Source organism: Budorcas taxicolor, chromosome 14, assembly GCF_023091745.1.
Source record: "Budorcas taxicolor isolate Tak-1 chromosome 14, Takin1.1, whole genome shotgun sequence".
Taxonomy (NCBI): Eukaryota; Metazoa; Chordata; class Mammalia; order Artiodactyla; family Bovidae; genus Budorcas; species Budorcas taxicolor.
The window spans coordinates 65,196,893-65,223,991 of record NC_068923.1 but is presented as its reverse complement, the minus strand read 5'-3'; the positions used below and the strand labels follow the sequence as shown (position 1 = coordinate 65,223,991).

The window sequence follows — 27,099 nt, the reverse complement described above, 5'->3', positions numbered from 1 at the left end:
CCTGGTGTGCTGCAGTCCATGGGGTCGCAAAGAGTCAGACACGACTGAGTGAGTGAACTAAACTGAATGTCACAAATCATAAATCCTGATATAGAGCATATTTGAAAGCTGTATCTCCCTTGGAGTCTTTTTTTTTCTTAAAGAGAAAGGCTTTCATGACTCTGTCATATGAATTTATAATAGAGACAGTATTATTCTCAGTATTGACTTTAAGATTAAAATTACTATTTTTTTTTTTTTTCTCTTCTTTGATCTTACTAAAAATACCTAACTAGTCAGCCATTCATTTCATGGGCCTCTTCATGTTTCCTACATAAGTATACAAACCTCATTTTGTTTATCTGCCTTAGATAATAAACCTCCCATAAAGCTATTTTATCATAATGGTAATAAATATTCCTTTAAATTATAAACTATTGGTCTAAGTCACATTTATTTTACTCTTTATTTTCCTCTGCACTATTTCTGACACATTCACATTACGTATCTGGAAAACTAAGGATAATATTGCTACGAGTTTTCTATTACTTCATATATTCACTGAGAAGAAAAATCACTCTTTATAACTTGTGAATTAGTGTTCTAATTACACATTCCTGTTGAACACTGAAAAAAAATCCATTTTAATGTTATAGTCAGTGGCTTATAAATCATTTCAATGGCTCAGCAATTCAACTTAGTGCAATATGAGCTTCTACATCCGTCACCTCACTAACTGCCTAGATTCATTCATTTGCTTTTGCTGGCTAGGAAGGCATTCTCTTAAGTCTTCAGTGCTCTGAGAGCTGTGTTCTCCATCATAGAGTACATGCTTAGAAAAAGAAGAATTCATTGTATGACAAAGGTCTATGACTAGATATGCTCCTCTGATAGCTTTTCCATGTTACCACACATAAATTCTACTAAAACCAATGGTCTTGTGGGTGTCAGTAGCTCCTGAGTGATACCTATGTCACTAATTTTTAACCTGATTTTCAAGACTGAGATATAATTCATTCTATAAAATTCACCCTTTCAAAGTGTACAATTGAGTGTTTTTTAGTATATTCACAAAGTTATGTAACCAACCCCACTAATTTCAGAATATTTTTGTCACCCCAAAAGAATTCCTATGCTTATCAGCAGTCACTCCTCATTTCCTCCACTCCCAAGACCCTAGAAATCATTAATCAATGATTTTGTAGGAAACTATGCACAGGAAGGCAAGCTTTTAAAATGATTTTAATTGAATTATTGATGCATTTTAAAAACTATGATCCCTTTTCATTGCTTAGTTTCATACTTCCCTCTCAATTTTTACCAATTATAGTCCCTTTCATTATTAAAATATTACTTAAAACAGCTAACATATTGGCCCAAGATATGTAAGTTTAGAGAGAGAGAAAAAAAAAAAAAAACCTGTAGCAGTTTATTAACTCCTATCTGATCATCTCTCAAACGCAGCTTTCTTAAGAAAGTTTTGTTCCTGTTTTCCTTTTAGAAGCCCCATCATGCAGGGTTTTTCATAAATTAATTTCATGACATTCATAAATCCCATGGATGGAGGAGCCTGGTAGGCTGTAGTCCATGGGGTCACCAAGAGTCAGACACGACTGAGCGATTTTGCTTTCACTTTTCACTTTCATACATTGGATAAAGAAATGGCAGCCCACTCCAGTGTTCTTGCTTGGAGAATCCCAGGGATGGGGGAGCCTGGTGGGCTGCCGTCTATGGGGTTTCACAGAGTTGGACATGACTGAAGTGACTTAGCAGTAGCATAACAACTTGTAATTATATATTTATTTGTATAACATCTATTTCTATCTCTTGACTCTATGACCTCTTAAGTTAAAGTTTCCATGTAGTTTTTGCACACTGTTGCTACCTCTGGAGCCTGGCATAGTCTGTGTATATAATGGGCTTCTAATAAATGTATGCTGGGAATGTTAGGAAAAGTAAAACATACATTATATTAATATCTTGCTGTTGACTAAACGCACAGAATGCAAAACTCAGAGATTTTTCAAAACTCTTTGCTTAGGGTATCACAATAAATGCAACCAAAATTTTAGTATCAGAGAGGTGTAGTTTTGATTTCCAGCTTCATTATTTACTGACTTCAGTAGGCCTGGAAGAGGGGAAAATTCAAACTGGAACTGGAACACAAAGTGTCTGCTCCATTTGGCATATGATGTAGTCTTAAATGAAATGAATTAAGAAACTCTCCTGACCTACTCCAGAGTCTCCTGGAAGTGCTATAATGAGGCTTTCATGAATGCCTTAGGAGGATAAACTAACAAACATCCTCAACCTCAGAAGGAATACAAAGCTTTGAAAAAGGCAGGAGAAACTTCTCTGGTGTTTCTGTTACTCTTCACTTAAGAGAAACAGGGATGCCTTTCAGCGGTCCTGCCCAGGTCATTTTGCCCTCCACAAATAGTTATTTGTTTTCATTTTCCTCTCCTCTTAATTTTCCCTAAGGATAAAGAGTAAAGTTCTCCATCCCAAAATAGGGACCTACATCTTCCATTCAGCTGTCTGCTCACGGGTTGGGGGGCTTTCCTGTGCACAGCTATTGATAGTGTGGGTGATGTCCTCGATTACTCTGGATTCTTTATCCTTTAGAAATCTGGGGGGAAACAAGAGCCAACACTACAAGTGAAAGGGAATAGGAATTGTCAGATAATCCTTTTTTTGTTCTTATAATTCAGGGGTTTCTTTGCCTTGTTTCATAAATTAATGGGGAAAAATGTCTATATTTTCATTCAGTTCATCAGTTCAGTCGCTCAGTCATGTCCGACTCCTTGAAACCCCATGAATCGCAGCACGCCAGGCCTCCCTGTCCATCACCATCTCCCGGAGTTCACTCAAATCGCGTCCATCGAGTCCGTGATGCCATCCAGCCATCTCATCCTCTGTTGTCCCCTTCTCCTCCTGCCTCCAATCTCTCTCAGCATCACAGTCTTCCAATGAGTCAACTCTTCGCATGAGGTGGCCAAAGTACAGGAGTTTCAGCTTCAGCATCATTCCTTCCAAAGAAACACCAGGGCTGATCTCCTTCAGAATGGACTGGTTGGATCTCCTTGCAGTCCAAGGGACTCTCAAGAATCTTCTCCAACACCACAGTTCAAAAGCATCAATTCTTTGGTCCTTAGCTTTCTTCACAGTCCAACTCTCACATTCATACATGACCACTGGAAAAACCAAAGCCTTGACTAGACGAACCTTTGCTGGCAAAGTAATGTCTCTGCTTTTCAACATGCTATCTAGGTTAGTCATAACTTTCCTTCCAAGGAGTAAGTATCTTTTAACTTCATGGCTGCAATCACCATCTGCAGTGATTTTGGAGCCCCAGGAAATAAAGTTTGACACTGTTTCCCCATCTATTTCCCATGAAATGGTGGGACCAAATGCCATGATCTTCGTTTTCTGAATGTTGAGCTTTAAGCCAACTTTTTCACTCTCCTCTTTCACTTTCATCAAGAGGCTTTTTAGTTCCTCTTCACTTTCTGCCTTAAAGGTGGTATCATCTACATATCTGAGGTTATTGATATTTCTCCCAGCAATCTTGATTCCAGCCCAGCGCTTCTCATGATGTACCCTGCATATAAGTTAAATAAGTATGGTGACAGTATACAGCCTTGACGTACTCCTTTTCCTATTTGGAACCAGTCTGTTGTTCAATGTCCAGTTCTAACTGTTGCATCCTGACCTGCATATAGGTTTCACAAGAGGGAGGTCAGGTGGCCTTGTATTCCCATCTCTTTCAGAATTTTCCACAGTTTATTGTGATCCACACAGTCAAAGGCTTGAGTTAGTCAATAAAGCAGAAATAGATGTTTTTCTGGAACTCTCTTTCTTTTTCCATGATCCAGCAGATGTTGGCAATTTGATCTCTGGTTCCTCTGCCTTTTCTAAAATCAGCTTGAACATCTGCAAGTTCACGGTTCATGTATAGCTGAAGCCTGGCTTGGAGAATTTTGAGCATTACTTACTAGCGTGTGAGATGAGTGCAATTGTGCGGTAGTTTGAGCATTCTTTGGCATTGTCTTTCTTTGGGATTGGAATGAAAACTGACCTTTTCCAGTCCTGTAGCCACTGCTGAGTTTTCCAAATTTGCTGGCATATTGAGTGCAGCACTTCCACAGCATCATCTTTCAGGATCTGAAATAGCTAAACTGGAATTCTGTCACCTCCACTAGCTTTGTTTGTAGTGAGCTTCCTAAGGCCCACTTGACTTCACATTCCAGGAGGTCTGGCTCTAGGTGAGTGATGACACCATCATGATTATCTTGGTCGTGAAGCTCTTTTTTGTACAGTTCTTCTGTGTATTCCTGCCACCTCTTCTTAATATCTTTTGCATCTGTTAGGTCCATACCATTTCTGTCCTTTATCGAGCCCATCTTTGTATGAAATGTTCCCATGGTATCTCTAGTTTTCTTGAAGTGATCTCTAGTCTTTCCCATTCTGTTGTCTTCCTCTATTTCTTTGCATTGATTGCTGAGGAAGGCTTTCTTATCTCTTCTTGCTATTCTCTGGAACTCTGCATTCAGATGCTTATATCTTTCCTTTTCTCCTTTGCTTTTCATTTCTCTTCTTTTCAGAGCTATTTGTAAGGCCTCCACAGACAGCCATTTTGCTTTTCTGCATTTCTTTTCCATGGGGATGGTCTTGATCCCTGTCTCCTGTACAATGTCATGAACCTCATTCCATAGTTCATCAGGAACTCTATCTATCAGATCTAGTCCCTTAATTCTACTTCTCACTTCCACTATATAATCATAAGGGATATGATTTAGGTCATACCTGAATGGTCTAGTGTTTTTCCCTACTTTCTTCAATTTGAGTCTGAATTTGGTAATAAGGAGTTCATGATCTGAGCCACAGTCAGCTCCTGGTCTTGTTTTTGTGGACTGTATAGAGCTTTTCCATCTTTGGCTATAAATAATATAATCAATCTGATTCTGTTATTGACCATCTGGTGATGTCCATGTATAAAGTCTTCTCCTGTGTTGTTGGAAGAGGGTGTTTGCTATGACCACTGCATTTCTTTTGGCAAAACTCTATTAGTTTTTGCCCTGCTTCATTCCGTATTCCAAGGCCAAATTTGCATGTTACTCCAGGTGTTTCTTGACTTCTTAGTTTTGCATTCCAGTCCCCTATAATGAAGGATATCTTTTTTGTGTGTTAGTTCTAAAAGGTCTTGTAGGTCTTCATTAAAACCATTCAGCTTCAGCTTCTTCACCATTACTGGTTGGGGCATAGACTTGGATTACTGTGATATTGAATGGTTTGACTTGGAAACGAACAGAGATCATTCTGTCATTTTTGAGATTGCCTCCAAGTACTTCATTTCGGACTCTTTCGTTGACCAAGATGGCTACTCCATTTCTTCTAGGGTATTCCTGCCCACAGTAGTAGATATAATGGTCATCTGAGTTAAATTCACTCATTCCAGTCGCTTTTAGTTCGCTGATTCCTAGAATGTTAACATTCACTCTTGCCATCTCCTATTTGACCACTTTCAATTTGCCTTGATTCATGGACCTGACATTCCAGATTTATGCTGCAATGGGGCACAGAACGCGGGCAGCTGTGATGGCACACAGAGCACAGGCAAGAGGAGCTACCTCACGTCTGAGGTCAGGGGGAGCAGCCGAGAGTGCCAGTCTGAGATGGTGCAGGAACAGCAGAAAGGAGCTACACCACATCTGAGGTCAGGGGTGGCGGCCAAGAGTGCCAGGATGTGACAGTGCAGGAGCAGGTATCCTCCACCCAAGGCCAGGGGCAGTGGCTGGAAGGAGCAACCCCACGCCAAGGAGCTGTGGCTGCGCGGGCGCAGGAGGGCCAAGGGGAGCTATTCCACGTTCAAGGTCAGGAGGGGTGCCATGAGGAGATACCCCTCGTCCAAGGTAAGGAGCAGTGGCTGCGCTTTGCTGGAGCAGCCGTGAAGAGGAACCCCACATCTAAGGTAAGAGAAACCCAAGTAAGATGGTAGGTATTGCCAGAGAGCATCAGAGGGCAGACACACTGAAACCATACTCACAGAAAACTAGTCAATCTAATCACACTAGGACCACAGCTTTGTCTAACTCAGTGAAACTAAGCCATGCCCATGGGGCCACCCAAGATGGGGGGGGGGGGGTCATGGTGGACAAGTCTGACACAATGTGGTCCACTGGAGAATGGAAACCACTTCAGTATTCTTGCCATGAGAACCCCATGAACAGTATGAACAGCATGAAAAGGCAAAATGATAGGATACTGAAAGAGGAATTCCCAGGTCAGTAGGTGCCCAATATGCTACTGGAAATCAGTGGAGAAATAACTCCATAAAGAATGAAGGGATGGAGCCAAAGTTGTGGATATTTTCATTAGATTCTAGCTAATTTTTTATAAGTAAATTTTAGTATTTCCTTTACTTTTCAATGTAAGCAACAAAGTATGTTAGCAACAGAAGTAACTGGGACTTTGTTGACAAAAGAAATCAGAGATATTTTATATTACCTAAAATTGTTGCAGATACCTCAAAATATTGTTTATTCTTATCACTACTAAAAATTACTTGAAACTGGAACTTCCAAGTTAGGCATTAATTAAGTATATATAGTATTACATAAAAGTTGTTTTTTTATTACAGTACTTTGATAACTGTATTTCAATATTATTGGCTTCTCTTCCAAGCCTATGTGCATTATTTTACTTTGTGTGTTTAAAAGGATGATGAGATATCACCAGCCAAAATGTCTATCATCAAAAAATTCACAAACAACAAATGCTGGAGAGGGTGTAGAGAGCAGGGAATCCTTCTACATTGCTGGTGGGAACGCAGATTGGTACAGTCACTATGGAGAACACAATGGAAGTTCCTTTAAAAATAGAGCTGTCATACGACCACCCTATAATCCCACTCGTGGGCATATATTCAGAGAAAAACATAATCTGCACCCCAATGTTCATTAAAGCACTGTTTATGATAGCCGAGACATGGAAGCAACTTAACGTTCATCAAAAGAATAGATAAAGATGATGTGGTACGATGACATACCACTTAGTCATTAAAAAGAATGAAATAATGCCATTCGCAGCAACATAGACCTAGAGATTGTCATACTGAGTGAAGTAAATCAGATGGAGAAGGAGAAATATCACATGGCATCCCTTATATGTGGAATCTAAAAAGAAATGATATAAATGAACTAACTTACAAAACAGAAAGAGACTTACAGGCTTACAGAATGAACTTATATGGTTGCCAGGGGGAAGCATAGGGGAAGGGATAGTGAGGGAATTTGGGATGGCCATGTACCACACTAATACATTTAAAATGAATAACCAATAAGGGCCTATTGTATAGCACAGGGAACTCTTCTCAGTGTTATGTGGCGGCCTGTAGGGAAGTGGAGTTTGGGGGAGAATGGATACATGTGTATGTATGGTTAAGTCCCTTCACCACCCACCTGAAACTATCATATTATTGTTAACTGGCTATACCCCAATAGAAAATTTAAAAAAATTATTGAAAAAAAAAAAAAAAGATGACTCTAAGGTCCATAGGCTTCATCAGACACATGTACACATAGAAGGGAATTCTATTCTAATTAGATTCCTCCCAAATCACCTGTCCTTGTCATTTTCTGTTTACTCATTTCCTTAAGGAAGACTGACTCAGAGATTGTTGCTTTGACCTAAGAAGACCTGAAAAATATTAGTTGCATTGCAGGACCCTTTCTTTCCTGCTCTTTTGCTTTCTGTCCTAGGAGGATCAATAAATTCTTTCCAGCATCAGAGAGGTCCTAAAATTCAGGTTTGAAATTTTGGGAGAAAGACTTCCTCTTAAGGTTGACATAAGTGAAAGTCACTTAGTCGTGTCTGACTCTTTGCAACCCCATGGACTATACAGTCGATGGAACTCTCCAGGCCAGAATACTGGAGTGGGCAGTCTATTCCTTCTCCAGCAAATCTTCCTGACCTAGGGATTAAACTGGGGTCTCCTGCATTGCAGGCAGATTCTTTACCAACTGAGCTATCAGCGAAGCCCTAAGGTTGACATATTCTTGAAGCTATTTAAACCACAGCCTAAATATGGTTCAGATTTACTCAGTAACTCTCCTATGTGGCTCAATATAGTTCAGTTGATGTGTTTTGGGGTTAGGAATCATATTCCCTGTTGCTCAGAGAACTCTATTTTGTTGTCTTTTATGTATATATCTCCCTCAGGAATATAGGAGTGAATGTCTCACTGGTTAAAGTATACATATGAAATGAAATTTTCTGTGTTTAACAAAGTGCACGGAAGCAGCAATCTTCTTTGCCTCTCTCTTAGAGGGTTTCCTTGAAAACACAGTAGATCAACCTTTTGATTTTACAGTTAAAGCTTCTAGCTATCTGACCTTTGAAACTGTAAAAACATACTTCTGAAATTAACTCAGGGTTCTTACAAGATTACTCACAAGGTATGCATGAGAAAAAGCATACCAATTTCCACTGAATGAGACAAAAGAAGTGTTACTTGTTCTTTTTTTAACTGTATACATTTGTGTGAGATTCTGTCTGGTCTTTATGGTGTCTTTCACAAACTGCCTGCAATAAGCATTGTACTCCAGATATGCTTATTCAATAATAAAATTGCTTTCTTTCTCTTCCAGGTTTTGTGCAATGAACTTTGTTAGCAGCATTCCTGTTTCCCCAATAGAAGTAAAGAATTAGCTATCTTTAGATCTTGTGTCCTAGTGTGCGTGTTAGTTGCTCAGCCATGTCCAATCTTTCCCATTACATTAATACAATTTGAATCTCACCATGACTTGTAAGGACTTACCAGGTGGTGCTAGAAGTAAAGAACCAACTGCCAATGCAGGGGACATAAGTGGCATGGGTTTGATCGATCCCTGGGTCAGGAAGATCCCCTGGAGGAAGGCATGGCAACCCACTCCAGTATTCTTGCCTGGAGAATCCCATGGACAGAGGAGCCTGGTGGGCTACAGTCCATTGGATTGAAAGAGTCAGACATGACTGAAGTTACTTAGCATGCATATGTGCATGAATTCTAATAGTTAGTGTTAAATGCTTTTCTTTCCTCACCTGTAAGGAGAGAATTGATTGATATAATTTTCTGTATAATTTTTTCTTTTCTGCAGATACTGGCAATACATTCTAGGATGACATGTTTGAAGTCTGACTTAAATATACACTGTGTGTGGTATTAGTTTCTGAGTTGTGTCTGATTCTTTTGTGACCCCAAGGACTGTAGCCAGCCAGGCTCCTCTGTCCATGGGATTTCCCTGGCAAGAATTCTGGTGTAGGTTTCCATTTCCTTCTCTGGGGGATCTTCCTGGCCCAGGAATTGGACCCATGTCTCTCACATTGGCAAGCAAATTCTTCAGCACTGAGCCGCCTGGGAAGCCCTACATACATACAGTCCTAAATGTAGTGAAGGAGGGCATCTTAACATGATGAGAGGCTATGCAACTACCTATCTGGAGATGTTGTGTAGTGACTGAGATATCAAAACCAGGGAAAATAAAAATGGTTAAAATATGAAATCCAAGTCTGTGGTCACAAGAAAATGTGCTCTGAATTATAGATATTGATTTGCAATTGAATTGCTTGTCATAACAGCGACTCTATTTGGTATGCTCCAGAATCCAAAGGAGCAAGAATTTACTTATTACAGTGTTAAAGATTCTCTTTGACTGTGTGGATCACAATAAACTGTGGAAAATTCTGAGAGAGATGGGAATACCAGACCACCTGACCTGCCTGCTGAGAAATCTGTATGCAGGTCAGGAAGCAACAGTTAGAACTGGACATGGAACAATAGACTGCTTCCTAATAGGAAAAGGAGTACGTCAAGGCTGTATATTGTCACTCTGCTTATTTAACTTATATGCAAAGTACATCATGAGAAATGCTGGGCTGGATGAATCACAAGCTGGAATCAAGACTGCTGGGAGAAATATCAATAACTTCAGATATACAGATGACACCACCCTTATGACAGAAAGTTAAGAACTAAAGAGTCTCTTGATGAAAGTGAAAGAGGAGAGTGAAAAAGCTGGCTTAAAGCTCAACATTCAGAAAACGAAGATCATGGCATTCGGTCCCATCACATGGGAAATAGATGGGGAAGCAGTGGAAACAGTGGCCGACTTTATTTTTCTGGGCTCCAAAATCACTGCAGATGGTGATTGCAGCCATGAAATTAAAGGACGCTTACGCCTTGGAAGGAAAGTTATGACCAACCCAAACAGCATATTAAAAAGCAGAGATGTTACTTTGTCAACAAAGCTCTGTCTAGTCAAGGCTATGGTTTTTCCTGTGGTCATGTATGGATGTGAGAGTTGGACTCGAAAGAAAACTGAGTGCCGAAGAATTGATGCTTTTGAACTGTGGTGTTGGAGAAGACTCTTGAGAATCCCTTGGACTGCGAGGAGATTCAACCAGTCCATCCTAAAGGAGATCAGTCTTAGGTGTTCACTGGAAGGACTGAAGATGAAACTCCAATACTTTGGCCACCTGATGTGAAGAGCTGACTCATTGGAAAAGACCCCCATGCTGGGAAAGATTGACGGCAGGAGGAAAAAGGAACGACAGAGAATGAGATGGTTGGATGGCATCACCGACTCAATGGACATGGGATTGGGTGGACTCCAGGAGTTGGTGATGGACCGGGAGGCCTGGTGTGCTGTGCTTCATGGGGTTGCAAAGAGTTAGACATGACTGAGCAACTGAACTGAACTGAAAGATTCTCTAAAGGAACATGCAGGAGGCCAAATGGAGTGATAATGTATGTAAGAGTGCCTGGAAACTAGCAGGTGCTCAATAACGTCAGCGTCCCTTCCCATTTCTATTCAAATATATTTCCTCCTATCCTATGAAAACAAAACATGCTTCGGTTTTATCCCAATATTACCATATATATTTTTTTCAATACAGAAAATATTACACCTGATTCTGACAAATAATCTATGCATTATGTCTGTAAACAAAATTCCTATGTGTAGCTGACTAAAGGAAAATATTTGATGATACTTGAAAGTACTTTACCACTAGGCCTTTGTCCTATGAATCTCAATTATATCATGTACTCAAATGGCATCAAATGCTAAATGGCTTAGTATATTAGATTAGACAATCTCTAAAAGCATTTATAACAGAAAATTTTGCAAACTTCAAGGAGATTTGAAAAAAGGAATTAACCCAAGGTAAATCATGCCATTTAAACAGAAGATGTAGAATAAAAATTCAATTATTTAATTCTTCATATAAAAACAATATGATTTAATTAAAAGTAGGTTATATCAGGTTACTAATGAAATATAACTCTAAAGTTGGAAAGCTATGATCATACAATGAACTTTTATATTTTTTTCTTTTAAAACTTTCTCTTCAGTTGCTAGAGTAAGAGGGCTTTCCTTTCAAAAGGTTTTATCATTTCATATGTATTAAGAGTTGGAAGTTGAACAAACAATGGTTTCAGATGACTACTGAATGTCTAAGTTTACCATAGTTGTGTTTATACACTTTGATCAGTCTTACAGGTCAGTGCTGATTGAATTAATTTTTTTTCCAGAATCCAAGACTTATGAGTGAAACAAAGGCATTAAACATAACTTTGTAGATTTTCTTTTTTACTTTTATTTATTTGTTGATTTAATATAAATTTATTTATTTTAATTGGAGGTTAATTACTTTACAATATTGTATTGGTTTTGCCATACTTCAACATGAATCAAGAATTAACACTGACTATATTTATTAAGGCATGTGCTTTCAGTGCAAAGTTGTATTTCAAATGAAATGTAAAAACCCATTTCAAGTGAACACTTTTACCAGTTATTGGTAAAAAAAAAAAACAAACAAAAACTGTTTTCTTAATTCTCATACCTAGCCTACAGGAAGATTACAGAAGTAAGTAGGGAATCCAAAATCTCATACTTATATTTGGTGCCATGTATTCCTTCATGAAACATTGAATCAACTAAATTTTTGGTTAAGAACCAGGCCTTAGCCTTGAGGGTTATAAAAAGATCAATAAAAAGGTCATTGCATTACCCAGCCTACCTATAGGACAGTGATTAAGAAAATGGACTCTTAAATAAATAAGACTGCTGGGCAAGTATGACTGAGTAGCTACTTTAATTCTCTTTGTCTTGGTCTCTAATCTATAAAAATAAGAATTTTAGTATTCCCAGTTCTAAGAGTTGTGGTGAAGTATAAAATGATGTATATAAAACTTCAAACTCTGAGCAACACAAGATTCCCAACAGTCCTCCTTCCCATGGCACTTTGCCTATTGAGTTGCTTGAAATTCTACCAGTATTCTCTGTTTACTCTTTCTTCTACATTTTTGGGCTTCCCCAGCAGCCCTAGTGGTAAAGAAGCCACCTGCCAATGTAGGAGACACAGGCAACGTGGGTTCAATCCTTGGGCCAGGAAGATCCCCTGGAGAAGGAAATGGCAACTCACTCCAGTATTCTTGCCTGGGAAATTCCATGGACAGAGGAGCCTGGTGGGTTACAGTCCATGGGGTAACTTCCACACAGTGCTCACAAGACTGTTTTATTAATATATTGAGCAATGCACCTTATCTGTCTGTATCTCATCAGACTGCAAACTCTTCAGGGACAAGGACAATATTGAATTCATATCTTTATACCTAATAGTTATTAATACTACAGAACTAGGTATAATTGATATACCTGAGCACCTGAGCAAAAGGAATGAATGATACTCTGTCTTTAGAATAAGTGGAGAGTTAGTGATTCTTTAATAGTTCAAATATGTTTATTCTTAGGGTATTATTATTATAATTATGTATCATTTGGATGCTTACTGTATGCTACAGCATTAGACAAGATCAAGAATATTGTGTTGGTTTAGTTACAGAGTAAAAAGTCATGGCAATGTAGAGCATGGTGACTGTAATTAATAATACTGCATTGCATACTTAAACTCTGCTTAGAGAATAGATCTTAAAAGTCTTCACTGAAAGAAAAAAAACTATAACTATATATGGTGACAGATATTAACTGGACTTACTACAGTGATCATTTGGCAATACATATAAATATCAAATCATAATTTTGTATACCTGAAACTAGTTTAACGTTATATGTCAACTATACCTCAATCAATAAATCATCTAATAAAATTATAGTACTGTGCTGTAGCCAGTATTCCAAATTTAATGAGGCATACATCAGAGATATCTTTATCCAGGATACTGTTTCAATTTTAGATATATTGATTTCATCCTGGGAACTTTGGGGAGCAGGGGGAAGTGAATAGAAATGGTTTTTCTATTAAAAAGACAAGTGATCATAACCTACGAGAAGTGAGATAGCTAGTCAGCAAGAGAGCTGGAGAAAAAGATTTTAAGAGAAAGGACAACAAGTGCAAAAGCCCTGAGGTAGAAGTGTGATGAGAGTTTTGAAGGACACTCCAGGAGGACAGTGTGGTTCAAACAGTAAAGTAAAAATATTGAGAGGTCAGGGTGTATATGGGCAGATTAAGTAGAGCTTCATAGTATAAGATATTTGGCATTTATACAGATTTAGGAAGTACTGGATGGATTTTGAGTAATTATGTGACATAATCTAACATATGGTTTAAAGATTACTGAGTTCAAAGGCGATGGTATGCAGAAACGAAGAAATGAGAGAAACTAGTTAGGAGAGAATTGGGTGGCAAGAGATGACTGGTGCTCTAGATCAGGGTAGAGATATATTTACATAAACAAATGACATGCCATTAGGTGAAATAAATCAAGTAATGAATATTAAGAGACAATATAGATTCTGTTACCATTTGTGTTTTAATACTTTTATTTAATATTGAATTAGATCATGGATAAGAATGATATAATTTAATTTCTATTTTAATCCAGTATGTCTATAGATAAAACATCTCAGAGTTTCAGTAAAGAATGAAAAATAAGAAGGGAAAAAATTATTTTCCCAGCACAAGTTTTTTTTGGATCACTAAGTGAACTGCAGGTACAGATATCCTGTTCTGCCATAATTTAATATATGTGACGCTCTCATGAGATAAACTGCAGGATTTCTCATTTCTGAGGACTTACCACAGGATGCTATCATTTTGGATCTACTTCTGACAAATACAATCTCCCAGTGTCCAATATAAGCTCTAAAAAATATTTTCTTCAGATTTAAAATGTATGCTTAATCCTGAACCATGATAAAATCTTTTCCTAAATAGACAAACTTTGTAAATTCTTAGGGTTCAGATCAGGTGAATAAAATATTTACTAAGACCCTTCTAACATAAATTAATGTCTCTTACATGCAAAGGAGTAATATGAAGCTCAAGACTTCATGAATTTACATTGCTCCAGGGTAAGACTAAGTCAACGTTACAAACAATCAATCAATCAATTTATCTTTCCTTATTTCGGCACTTAAAGATCATAGTCTAAAAGCCAACCCCCTACTCATGTACTCTGCAACAAAGTCTACCAATCAGTCAAAATCTCCTGCCTCCATTATCAGATACTTTAGTTAGGATTTCTATTATAGGGTAAGACTGAACATGTAAAGCAGAAAATACTGGCAACCTAATTCTCAAACACTGATGAAATTACAAATAAAGGCATAAACAAATTTACACGTGACAAAGGCAACTACTGGAATAACCAAAAATAACAAAACTCTGAAACACTGAAGACAGAGGCTGTGGATGTGATATAACTATTTATCTTTTGTATCAGAAAATCAATAGATATTATCTAATGCTGGTAAATCAAGCAACAGAGCTTCATGTTATACAGAGAGAGCCACCAGAGCAATTAGAGACAGAAATTATTAGAAAGCTCAGCTGAGGAATAGGAGATTAGAAAAGGGTAAAGCAGATGAACACTGATTTCCATTGCTTTACATTGCAAGCATCTTGGTATTATTTCCTTAGTTATCATATGCACATTTTACTTTGCTTAGAAAATACAAAATTTATCTTAAGAGTAATTTATACTTATGAATAACACTTCTAGCTCTACTGCACATGCATTACACAATAATTTTGACTTTTGAGGTATTAATTTATTAAATCTGAATGTCAGCCAGTTACTGTATATGATCACCATGAGGGAAAACAAATAGATACATGAAAATCTGATAAAGAAACTAAAATTTATTAAGTTCTTCTTAGTTTATGACTAAATAATATTTAGCAATAGCCATATGACTAAATGTTTTAAATAAGTTATTTAATATAATTCCCCCAGCAACTCTGCAAATTACACAATATTATCTCATGCTTAGATGTGCAAAATAAACAAGGTCCCACAGTTGACTCAGGCTTTTTCTTTGTTTTTAAATCATTGTTTAGAGTTAAAAGTATCTAGCTCTAAAATTTGGATTTTCCTTTCCTCTCTAGTATACAAGAAATTATCCAGTATTACTATATTTTTAACAGGGATGTATCAAGTTTTTTTGTCTAATAGCTTAAAGCATGCATTGAATAACTTTAAACTGATTTTTATATCTTAGTATTATGGCTCAAAGTCTAGTGATATCCAACTTTGTTGTTGTTCAGTTGCTCAGTTGTTTCCAACTCTTTGCAACAGAGAAGCAGCACACCAGGCTTCTCTGTCCTTCATTATCTCCTGGAGTTTGCTCAAACTCATGTCCACTGAGTCAGAAATACTATCTGCCATCTCGTCCTCGGCCATCCACTTCTCTCCCTGCCCTGAATCCTTCCTAGCATCAGTGTCTTTTACAGTGATTTGGCTCTTGAATGAGGTAGCCAAAGTACTGGAGCTTCAGCTTCAGGATCAGTCCTTCCAATGAATATTCAGGGTTGATTTCCTTTAGGATTGACTGGTTTGATCTTGCTGTCCACGGGACTCTCAAGAGTCTTCTCCAGAACAACAAATCAAAAACATCAGTTCTTTGAAGCTCAGCCTTCTTTATGGTCTGGTTCTCACATCCATACATGAGTACTAGAAAAACAATAGCTTTGACTGTATGGATCTTTGAGTGTAAAGTGATGTCTCTGTTTTTTTTAATATGCTGTCTAGGTTTGTCATAGCTTTTCTTCCAAGGAGCAAGTGTCTTTTAATTTCATGACTGCAGTCATCATTCTCAGTGGTTTTGGAGTCCAAGAAAATAAAATCTTCACTGTTTCCACTTTTCCCCCATTCACTATGAAGTGATGAGATAGAATGACATGATCTTAGTTTTTTGAATGTTGAGTTTTAAGCCAGCTTTTTCACTTTCCTCTTTCACTTTCATCAAGAGGCTCTTTAGTTTTTCTTTGCTTTCTGTCATTAGAATAGTAACATCTGCATATGTGAGGTTGTTATTTCTCCTGGCAATCTTGATTCCAGCTTGTGAGTTATCCAGCCCAGCATTTCACATGATGTACTCTGCGTCTAAGTTAAATAAGCTAAGTGACAATATGCATCCTTGACAGACTCCTTTCCCAATTTTTAGCCAGTCTTTTTTTCCATGTCTGGTGCTAACTGTTGCTTCTTATCCTGCATATAGGTTTCTCAGGAGACAGGTGCGAGGTGGGGTATGGGGTATTCCCATCTCTTCAAGAATTTCCAGTTGTTGTGATCCACACAGTGAAAGGCTTTAGTAAGTCAGTGAAAAATACGTAGTTTTTTAAAAAAATTTTATTCTCTTGCTTTTTCTAGGATCAATGGATGCTGTTATCCAACTTAAATGATGGTAAAAATTGTTCTCTCTTAAGTAATTTTAAAATACTCAACTCCTGTGCTATTTTCAGGAAGGAGTGAATGTGTATTCATATAAAATATCAGTTACATTTAGTTAATATTAAAATGACCAAAAAGGTTAGTTCATCTAAAACATAACACACAACGCAAAGTGCAGTGCATGATTTCTAACACTATGCATGTTTTTGGAACACTGTTAAAAATCACAAGTATTAACATGCCAGTACTTGTTGGGAAGTTTAGTAGGTCTGATTTACTATGTGTTGTGATTAATAACTGAATCTTCACAATAACCTATTGAATTAACAACTGTTATCTGGCTTTCGAGAGTTAAAAATCAAGGCTCAGCTTGCCTCAGGTTATACATAGAGTAAGAGAACATGAAGTCAGATCTGTTCTTACCCCCAAATTGTCTGTAGATATGACTGTTCAATCAAATATATGAAATATACTTAATTAGGATATAATTGATCCATGAAACATTGGGAATGTTGAAAATAAATAGGATTATCTTTGGTGAGCATATTCTTTGTGAATGGTATATATTTTGGTCCTCCAGCCTTTCCCATCTAAGTCACTGAAATTCACCTATTTAATCATTTATTCCAGTGATTAACACTCAGCTTTTTAATCTATAGTTTTCTCCATCAAATTTTTAGTTTTTCCATATCTGATGCTGCAAATTTTCCATGGTTTCTTAAAGATTATTGATAATAATTTTTTTTTTTGAAGAATGCACTTATTATCTGATTTGAAGTGCTTATACATAAAAGGTTGTTAGTTTATATTTGTCATGTATATCATATTATAAGGCTAAAAATGGGCTCTACAGACAAATAAATGAAATTATTAATAAAATTACTGAGTGGCAGTACAAATGTTTCCTACCATTTGGTTTGAGAGCATTCTTCCCCAAATTCAATTTAGCCAATAAACACTATGCTCGCCTGGTGGCTCAGATGGTAAAGAATCTGCCTATAATGCAGGAGACTTGGGTTCAATCCCTGAAAAGTGCTTTTCTAAGTTTAGTATGCTTTTTTTGTCTATAAAAGGATTTCCCTTTTGTATGGCTAAAAATCCTAAGATAATAAATCACTCTTTCTCTTCATTTTTCATAAAATTTCATGTCATCAATTTTTTTTTCTCTTTGGCAGGATTAAATCCAAAGTAACTGCTTCCCTTTTTATTTCCTTTATCTTATAATAGATGAAATCATTACCTCAAGTCAGTTCAGTCAGTTCAGTCATTTCTGAACCTTTGTGACCACATGGACTCCAGCACACCAGGATTCCCTGTCCTTCATCAACTCCCAGAGCTTGCTCAAACTCATGTCCATCAAGTTGGTGATGCCATCCAACCATCTTATCCTCTGTTGTCCCCTTCTTCTCCTGCCTTCAATCTTTCCCAACATCAGGGTCTTTTCCAACGAGTCAGTTCCTCGCATCAGGTGGCCAAAGTATTGGAGTTTCAGCTTCAGCATCAGTCCTTCCAATGATTATTCAGGACTGATTTCCTTTAGGATTGACTGGTTTGATCTCATTGCAGTCCAAGAGACTCTCAAGAGTCTTCTCTAACACCACAGTTCTAAAGCATCAATGACTATTTAGTAGATATCTACCTTTTCTTAATTTCTTAAAACATTTTGAAGTAAGGATTTCAAGCATTCTTCTTTTAGATATGAGCGACAACAATTTCACAAGTGGCTTAGTGGTCAAGAGCCCCGCCCTGCCAAGGCAAGAGATGCAGGAGACACAGGCTGATCCTTGGGTGGGAAAGATGCCCAGGAGGAGGAAACGGCAACCCACTCCAGTATTCTTGCCTGGGAAATCCCATAGATAGAGGAGGCTGGCTGGCTACAGTCCGTGGGGTCACAAAGAGTCAGATATGACTGAGTGAATGAACACAAAGAACAAGCTTAGAGAGGTTAAATGACTTGTGTTAGTTAGAAATAACATATATATATATATATATATATATATATATATATATATATAATTCTCATAGGTGAATACATTAAATGACTAAGAAAAACAACCATGTGCATTAGACACCAAAAATCCAAACTTTTAATCAACAGATCGGAGTTGCTGGTTTTTCTTGTTCCACTGAAATCACAGTAGTAAATACACTTTATTTTATAAATTCCCCCAGCTATTTATCCAGAAATATGTATTCATGAATTTCTGAACCACTATGATTAAAACTTGTTTCATTGTTAATTGGGGACTCTCGCAGTTTCCCTTCTTTTGTCCACTAGATCTTCTCTTCAAAATCATTATAAAGAGCTGCTTATTTACTGTGGTTAACTGCTTAGCAAATTCCCTATCCCCATTTGAGGATGATGTTTCTATTTCAGGTGCCTCTTTTAACTGTCTTAATCTTAAAAATATTTAGTCTCTTTTTGAATTATATTTTTCCCTAAGACTTTTTCTAAGATATGTGATATTTTCCTGGTCATGATCATTGTCAGATCCTTCAGCACTCTGAATTTGATGCACTGGTCTTGTACTAACTATAGCTGTAGCAGATCCGACAACTTTCATCTGATGTTATGTTACTGAAACTTATTTTAGTTATTTCTCCGTCTTTTTGCACCCTTGGGTCTTCCTTGTGCTTTTAGAGCTGCCTCAGTAGCTCTGACTTGGTCACTCATTTTAAACAACTTAGTTCTTAGGAGAAATGTATGTATCTCTATATCCTTGGTTCAGATCTATCACTGATTATTGATAATATTCTAGCTATTTCATTTATCTACTTTTGTTGAAATAACAGTTTCAATGTGTTTCTTCCTCATTACTCAGTCAATATTTCCTGAGAACCTGAAGTTTTAGGAACTCCTTTAAATCCTTAGGATAAAAAAATGAACAAAATATCCCTGCTCTCAGAGAGCTGGCCTACTATAACATGCACATTGCTTTAGAGACACGTGGGAATATAAGTACTTTTCCAAAATCATTTCTTTACAGAAACCAGTTAAAAAATCCTCGATAAAATCTGCATTGCCTACACCACACTTATAGATCATGTGTTAAATGGTTGATTTGTTAAAAAAACAGAAGTAACTTTAATTGATTCTAATTATAAAAACTCAGCCAAAAGGTATTTTCTTACCATGACAACTTGGTAAGACTCTATTCCATCCAGGTCTTCCATCATCTCCCATGATACAGGTGAGTGTTGAATATCCTTGAAGAATGTAACCAGCATCACAGTAATAGGTTACTGTTGACCCTAATTTATAATCCATTCCCAGTCTGGTGCCATTCATTATATTGCCTGGATCAAAGCAGGACTCTCGGAGTTTTGCTGTAAAGTAATGTTGATATAAAATGAATTATTTTAAAATAGCACATTCTAGGAAACTATCAGTATATCTTCATCTCTACCTCTAAATAGACAGAAAGTACCAACACTATTTCTGCCTCTGTTTAAGAGCTAAAAGTACAAAGTAGCCCTCAACTATATCTGATGTTTTGTTGATTTATATTGGTTAAAAAAGGATAAAATTCTTCATTGGTCTTCTCATTAAAATTAGTATCTAATACATATAGTCAAACAGGGTTTCAGAGTTTATTATAATTATGTGTTATCATCCATGCATAAGTTTTAAAACAATTATTTTGGAAAAGAAGAACTTGTTTATTTAATATTTCATTATTTAAAAGATCTTCCCCCCAAAAAAGTACACTCCATTTCATGTGACTGAACTTAGATATAGTACTACTGCCTATACTAATTTCAGTTAATCACTAGGAAGAAAGTAAAAGATCCTATGTCTCCACCCTGAAGCCATTTCTCTTAGCTTAACCTCCTCTACTCATTCCACACATATCTGTCAGAGGTCTGTCCGTTAAAAATAGTAACAAAATCTTTATAATATCCAAACCATGATCTTTTTGGACACAGTCTATATCAAAGCCAAGAACTTTCAAAGGTGATAGTAAAAGGCAAATTAAAAAGTAAGTTTCATGCACAACAAAGAACTGTTTTCTATGGAACCAGATAGTAGACTAGAGAGACTGACAGAATATTTTGAAAATATGAGAGAAATATATTAGTTCATCCATTTTGGCAAATAAGTGGTAGAATACTTTTGTTATATGTATGACACAGATATGGCTAACACATGACTATTTCTATTTTATTATTATTGCAGATAAATAGAGATGTACAATATAAGGGCTGTCACAAATTCAAGATAACAAATGTGATTTGTTACATTAGAATTTATCTTATGTTAATTGGAATTCAGGAGATGGGTATATCTTTGGATATGACTCATAGAATCTTGGTAATTTAAGTCAAAAATATCTTGATGTTTGGCTATTATAATTATCATAATAAATTAATCAAAATGTGATTAATTTTAACAGAAAAATATTTGTATTCCATTTGCTAAAGTCTACAGAGTTCAAAGTGCTTCAACACTTACAGGAAATTATGAGAATTTTATGCTTTAGGAAACATACTTCACAAGATTTCTCTGAATTCAATTAAAGAGGAAATGGTGGAAAGAAACATTTAAATGATTTAAATAGAATACCAAATGAAAAATTCTCACTTCCTTTCCTTCCTTCCTTCTTTCCAGAAACTACTTAAGAGCCCATTATCCAAGTAACACTGGAAATACAGCCATGGTGATAAAAAAAATATTCTAACCTTCATGGCTTTTACAGTCTATCAAGAAAATAATTATATTAAGTAAACACTTGTGGTTGTGATGTGTGTTGTATAAGGAGCAGCATCCAGAACCTTCCTGAAGAACTGACATCTAAACTGAGCACTGGGGGGTAATGGGCAAACTAGGTGAAAGGGAGATGAGAGACATGAAGGGGAGAAGTTATACTGGAGCTTGTAAGTCAGATAAACATGATTTCTGAGCATCAATCAAAACTAAATAATTTGACCTTTCAAAGGTATGTACATGAGTGTACACACACACAGTGTAAGAACTTTGTATCCCATATAACATAAGGAAAAGAACCAGTAGATTCTTTGGTCACTAAGAAAGAGGCTTTAGTGGTACAGAGGTTAGTTTGTTTAATTTTTCAGAGAAAAACACTAATTCTTTCCTTAAATAAGCAGAAAATACAATGTAATTTTTAGGTGTAATGGCAACCTACCATTTATGCTCTTCATGAAATTGAACTAAATCCCTTGAGGGAAAAGAAAGGGTTGAAATTACTACTTAGAAGGATTAATCTCTTTGACATGTCTAACTGCCTCACATCCATCTTTTGAAAAGTTAGCTTTTTCCTTCTTTAAAGTTTTCCCCAAATTTTCAGTGACATGTTAGTGAATCTATAATGCAAACCTACTTTTTGAGTAAAGGGAAACATGGTTGATAAATTAAAAATACGGCCTCTGCAACAATTTTATATTGCTAGGCTCATTTTGAGAGGATTCACTTATCTCTTTATTATGTTTACATATTGCTTTAAATTCTTAGTGAATAGCTTTCTATGAATAATACTGCACTTGTTTATTTCCGTGTTTACCATAGCAATTGCATCTGGAAATTTTGAGAACATATGGAGAATCCTTACATAAAGGTCCAGGAAACAGATGGAAAAATGATTTCAATTTTGGAAAAAAAAAAGTGAGGCAGACAAATTGATAGTATTTTAATGAATAATTGATTTAATAAAATAATTTATTTGTATGAATAATTCACTTTTATTAATAATAGAAACTTGCCTACTGAATAGATATCAGGTAAGAGTCCCTTGCCTTATAGTCTCTAAGTAAAGCATTTTAGAAGCAGTCTTCTGGAAGACAGAAGTGATTGTGAGCAATAGAGCCTGTATCTTAGCAATGGACTGTTTTTTCACTTTTACAAAAAATTTGTTTCAGAATTATTTCCAGGTGAAATTAAAGCATTGTAAATACTTATTTTAATGAAAAATTTTGACATTACAAAGTCGAAATGTGTGTCCTTAAGAAGAGTCAACAGGAAAAATTAAAGCTTTATCATGCTTTTGTTTTCATTTTATTAAGGAAGACATATAGATGAAATTATAATAAGCACAATATCTATATCATTATAAAGTTTTTACCATGCTTTGCGCCAGGCATGACAATAACTAAATAATGTTTGTTCAATTAATACTTAATGACTTGTTAGTAAACACATTTTTTTTCTGGTCTAATAAGAACCATAATATTTTTGTTGTTAAAGGTTGAAGGTGAAGGTGAAGTCGCTCAGTCTTGTCCGACTCTTTGCGACCCCATGGACTGTAGCCTACCAGGCTCCTCCGTCCATGGGATTCTCCAGGCAAGAATACTGGAGTGGGTCACCATTTTCTTCTCCAGGGGATCTTCCCAACCCAGGGATCGAACCCGGGTCTCCCGCTTTGGAAGCAGACGCTTTAACCTCTGAGCCACCAGTTTTCAACAAACTTCAATGTTTATTCTCACATACAGGTATTTACTCATAAAAGGACCATTATTAAGAATAGTGTTGTTTTGTAGATAATCAGTTATATGTTATTTTTATTTTTGAGATGTCACCAAAATATATAATATTCAGCTGCTTTTTATTTCCAGAATAGTGCCATTGGGCATATACCTGCTAGCATGAACTCAGAAACTAAGAGCTAAATTCCCTTCAAACTGTGTATGCATTGTAGTCCCCTCAGATCATAGTAACTCCCAAAAGGCTCTCTCTTTTCGAAGACCCATAGTTCACACAGGGTCAGATTCCCCATGTGCTCTTTGAAATTAAATACAAACCACAGACGTATCTCTTTTATTTTGGAAAATACTGTTGATTAAACAATTGGAAATTAAATAATTGATGCAAAATACCTCAAAGTAAAGCTGAAATGTAATAGGTTGCTCTATGAAAAGATATGTCTTACTTTAAATTGATATATTAATTTAGAAAGTAATTGACTCTATTTTAAGGTTCTTGAAGCAGGTGGCTAACTTATCCCATATATAAACAACCATTCAAAAATCTTTCACCGTAGATTTTTGGTGCCTATCAGATAAAACAGCTGCCAGGAGGTCCCCTTCAGAAGCATGAAACTGTATCTATACTCTCTTCTTCATGTAAATAGTATATTTTATTTAAATAATATAAACATCACTCCTATGAGTATATTTAAAATATACTTACTAACATAATTAAAAATACCTTTAATACAAAACAATGCAAAAGATAGCATTAAGCTAAAATGTTTATCAAGTATACATTTAATGTTGTATTTCATTGAAATTACATTCATTTATCTGTGCTTAGTCACTCAGTCATGTCCGACTCTTTGCCACCCCATGAACTGCAGCCTGCTAGGCTCCTCTGTCCATGGAGATTCTTCAGGGAAGACTACTGGAGACTAGATTGATTTAAACTCTTTGGGGACAAAGAGTTATTTCAAGTTAATAAAACATCTCCCCTTACCTTCAAATATCTATTTATTTCAGTTTACTATTGTCTACAACACTAGAGCATATCTACCATTTTATTTTTAAAAAATTTTAATTGGAGGCTACTTTACAATATTGTGGTGGGTTTTGCCATATAACATTTGCTTTTTGTAAATAAAAGTGGTATTCCTTTCAGAATCTCTATTATTAACAGGCTGTGTATTTGTGATGTTTGATTATAGCATTTGTTCACCATTCAAATGCTTTGTTTGCAGAACTCCTATGTATTTGCAAATAAACAAAAATAAGGTTCAGTGTCTATCTTCAAGAGGGAAATGAGGAGATCAGTAAGAACACAAGCAATAGCAACTGTACTCTGGTGTGAGCTCTATAGAAGTAGGTGTTGAACCTGTAGCTTTTTAAATAATAACCTATAAATACCAGTATTTGGAGTGAGTTGGGACTTAAACACTTTACTTTTTCAGAGCTAATAGAAATTAACATGCTTGAAATAAAGTATATAACATGATTACAAATAACAAATAGTTTTTACTATCCAGGACCTGCAGTTATATGTCAATTTCTTTTGCGGGTGGACATTTTATCTTGAAAATTTTGACATGTTTGCTTGGCTATGGAAGAAATAAACAACAAGACCACTTTATCAGCAGTTGAAGAGCTATTTTTTTTTTTTAATAAAAATAGAAAGTAAGGTGACTGATAAGAAAAGGCAGATTCTGGAGACCCTAACGTGGGGGATGAAATTCTATGGGGGGGTGTTTGAGAATTTTGAGAGCCAGTCCAGAAAGTTAATTAGGTTGGATTTGCGGAATACCATAAACTTAGCACTAACATTGTAAAGAAATACCATCTGGAGTATAAAAATAAGACCTCAAGGAATTGTGTGTAAATGGGCACTAGTGTAGTAACCGAGGATGGTAGGCAGTAGTTGCAGGGTACAAGAGGGACTGTAGTTCATAGAATGCTTATGTATTTCTCTGCCTGTACTCACATTTTTATTTTCCTTTACTCTTATTGGTAGTGATAATTTATGCCATTATTTGCAATTCACTTTAACAATCTGATTCTCAATTTCATCATTTGAAAATAGGTATAGTAATACTTACCCGATAATGCCGTTAGTTAATATTTTGTTGCATTTACAAGTGTTTTTGCTAATGGGAAAGAAAGAGATACTGTATTGAAAGAGCTAATAACTGTACTTGGAGTAAAGTACATAATAGGTAATTAACATTGTCCTTTTAAAAAATGCATCAGTGGCCTTTTTCCTGTGGTGGCATAAATCGTATCTTTTCAGAAATAATGGGACACTGAAATTGACCAAGATGGGAAATAGGAAGGGCAATACATTTAGTTTAAGATATGGTGAGTAGATTTTATCTCAAGTACTAAATGACATGGATTTAATAATGACTATATGGATATTATGAGAGAAAGGATTGGGAAGTCAAGTCCAGTTTCCATGAGAAAGAATGCTGTAACAAATTAGTATCATCTGCGCTTCACTTTCACTTTTCACTTTCACGCATTGGAGAAGGAAATGGCAACCCACTCCAGTGTTCTTGCCTGGAGAATCCGAGGGACGGGGGAGCCTGGAGGGCTGTCATCTATGGGGTCGCACAGAGTCGGACACAACTGAAGCGACTTAGCAGCAGCATCAGCAACCCTGAGTGTGGTAGTATTGTGGCATTCTTCCTGTATCTGTTATCGTATGGGTCTCTGGAAATGCTTTGTTAAATACAAACTCACAATAGAACCTAGCTTTACTGACTTGCTTATAGGTCTCTATCTCTTTTTAACTGAGTCTTGTTTATATTCCTAAAAAGCCAAGTTCTCATTTGTAAAATACAGGACATGAATGTGTCTCTAAGTTTCCTTAGATTTCAGTATGTTATTATTCTAATCATATCTTGATTTAAAATATAAAACACCTCTTTAAGCAACTCAAAATCAGCTAAGTAATTATCAAAAAATTACTATGTATGTAGGCATTATTCTAGTAAGTTCATTGTATAGTGGTAAATAGAGTTCTTTCTCTTAAGAAGTTTGTTTTTCTGGTGTATATGTAGGGATTGAGTGGGGCTTCCCAGGTAGCTCAGCTGGTAAAGAATCCACCTGTAATGCAGGAGACCCTGGTTCTATTCCTGGGTCAAGAAGTTTCCCTGGAGAAGGGATAGGTTACCCACTCTAGTATTCTTGGGCTTCCCTGGTGACTCAGACAGTAAAAAAATCTGCCTGCAATGGGTTTGATCACACGGTTCAATCCCTGGGTTGGGAAGATCCTCTGGAGAAGGGCATGGCAACCTACTCCAGTATTCTTCCTGGAAAATCCCCATGGACAGAGGATCCTGCTGGGCTGTAGTCCATGGGGATGCAAAGAGTAGGACATGACTGCGCGACTAAGCACAGCACAGGAATTGAGGGGCATAAATGGGAGTGTGCACAGTAAATAAATAAATGAACAATAAAATATCAAGTAATTATGACTTTGATAAAAAAAGAAATTTGTGCTAGTACAAGAGAAAAAGCAAAAGGAATAGAAAGCTCAAAATAAGATTAAAAATATGTATATATGTACCCAAAAATGGGTTCTGATAATACAGCAAAAAAAAAATCACTATTTTTAGAAATAAATGAAAAATGAATTAATTATGACAATTAAAAATGACAATACTTAAGAATATATGTATTCTATATTTGAAAGTTGCTAAGGGAATATATCTTAACAAGTTCTCATTACAAGAAAAAAATAACTATAACTATATGCAGTGGTGATAATGCTATATAGACAATATAGTAATCATTTTGCAATACATACATTTATTAAATCATTATGTCATACAAACATCTAAAAATAGTCTAATGTTTTTGTCAGTTATAACTCAGAAAATGTGGAGGTTCTGAAATGCTTTCTCTGCTGTTGAGAGTATAAACTGGTATAGCCTGTTTCTGGGAGTAATTAGGGGATATGTAGTTAGATTCAAGATGTTTATATCCTTTGATCTAGTATTCCCACTCTTAGATATACAGAT

General features: G+C 36.2%; 1 protein-coding gene across 1 annotated transcript in view; it reads right to left on the bottom strand.

Moving 5' to 3' along the window:
• Positions 1-27,099, bottom strand: part of CSMD3 (CUB and Sushi multiple domains 3) — a 1,391,498-nt gene that overhangs the window by 245,475 nt on the left and 1,118,924 nt on the right. The window contains exon 31 of the mRNA XM_052651435.1: positions 19,790-19,984. Coding sequence (XP_052507395.1) covers positions 19,790-19,984 — 195 coding nt within the window. The remainder of the gene's footprint in view (positions 1-19,789; positions 19,985-27,099) is intronic.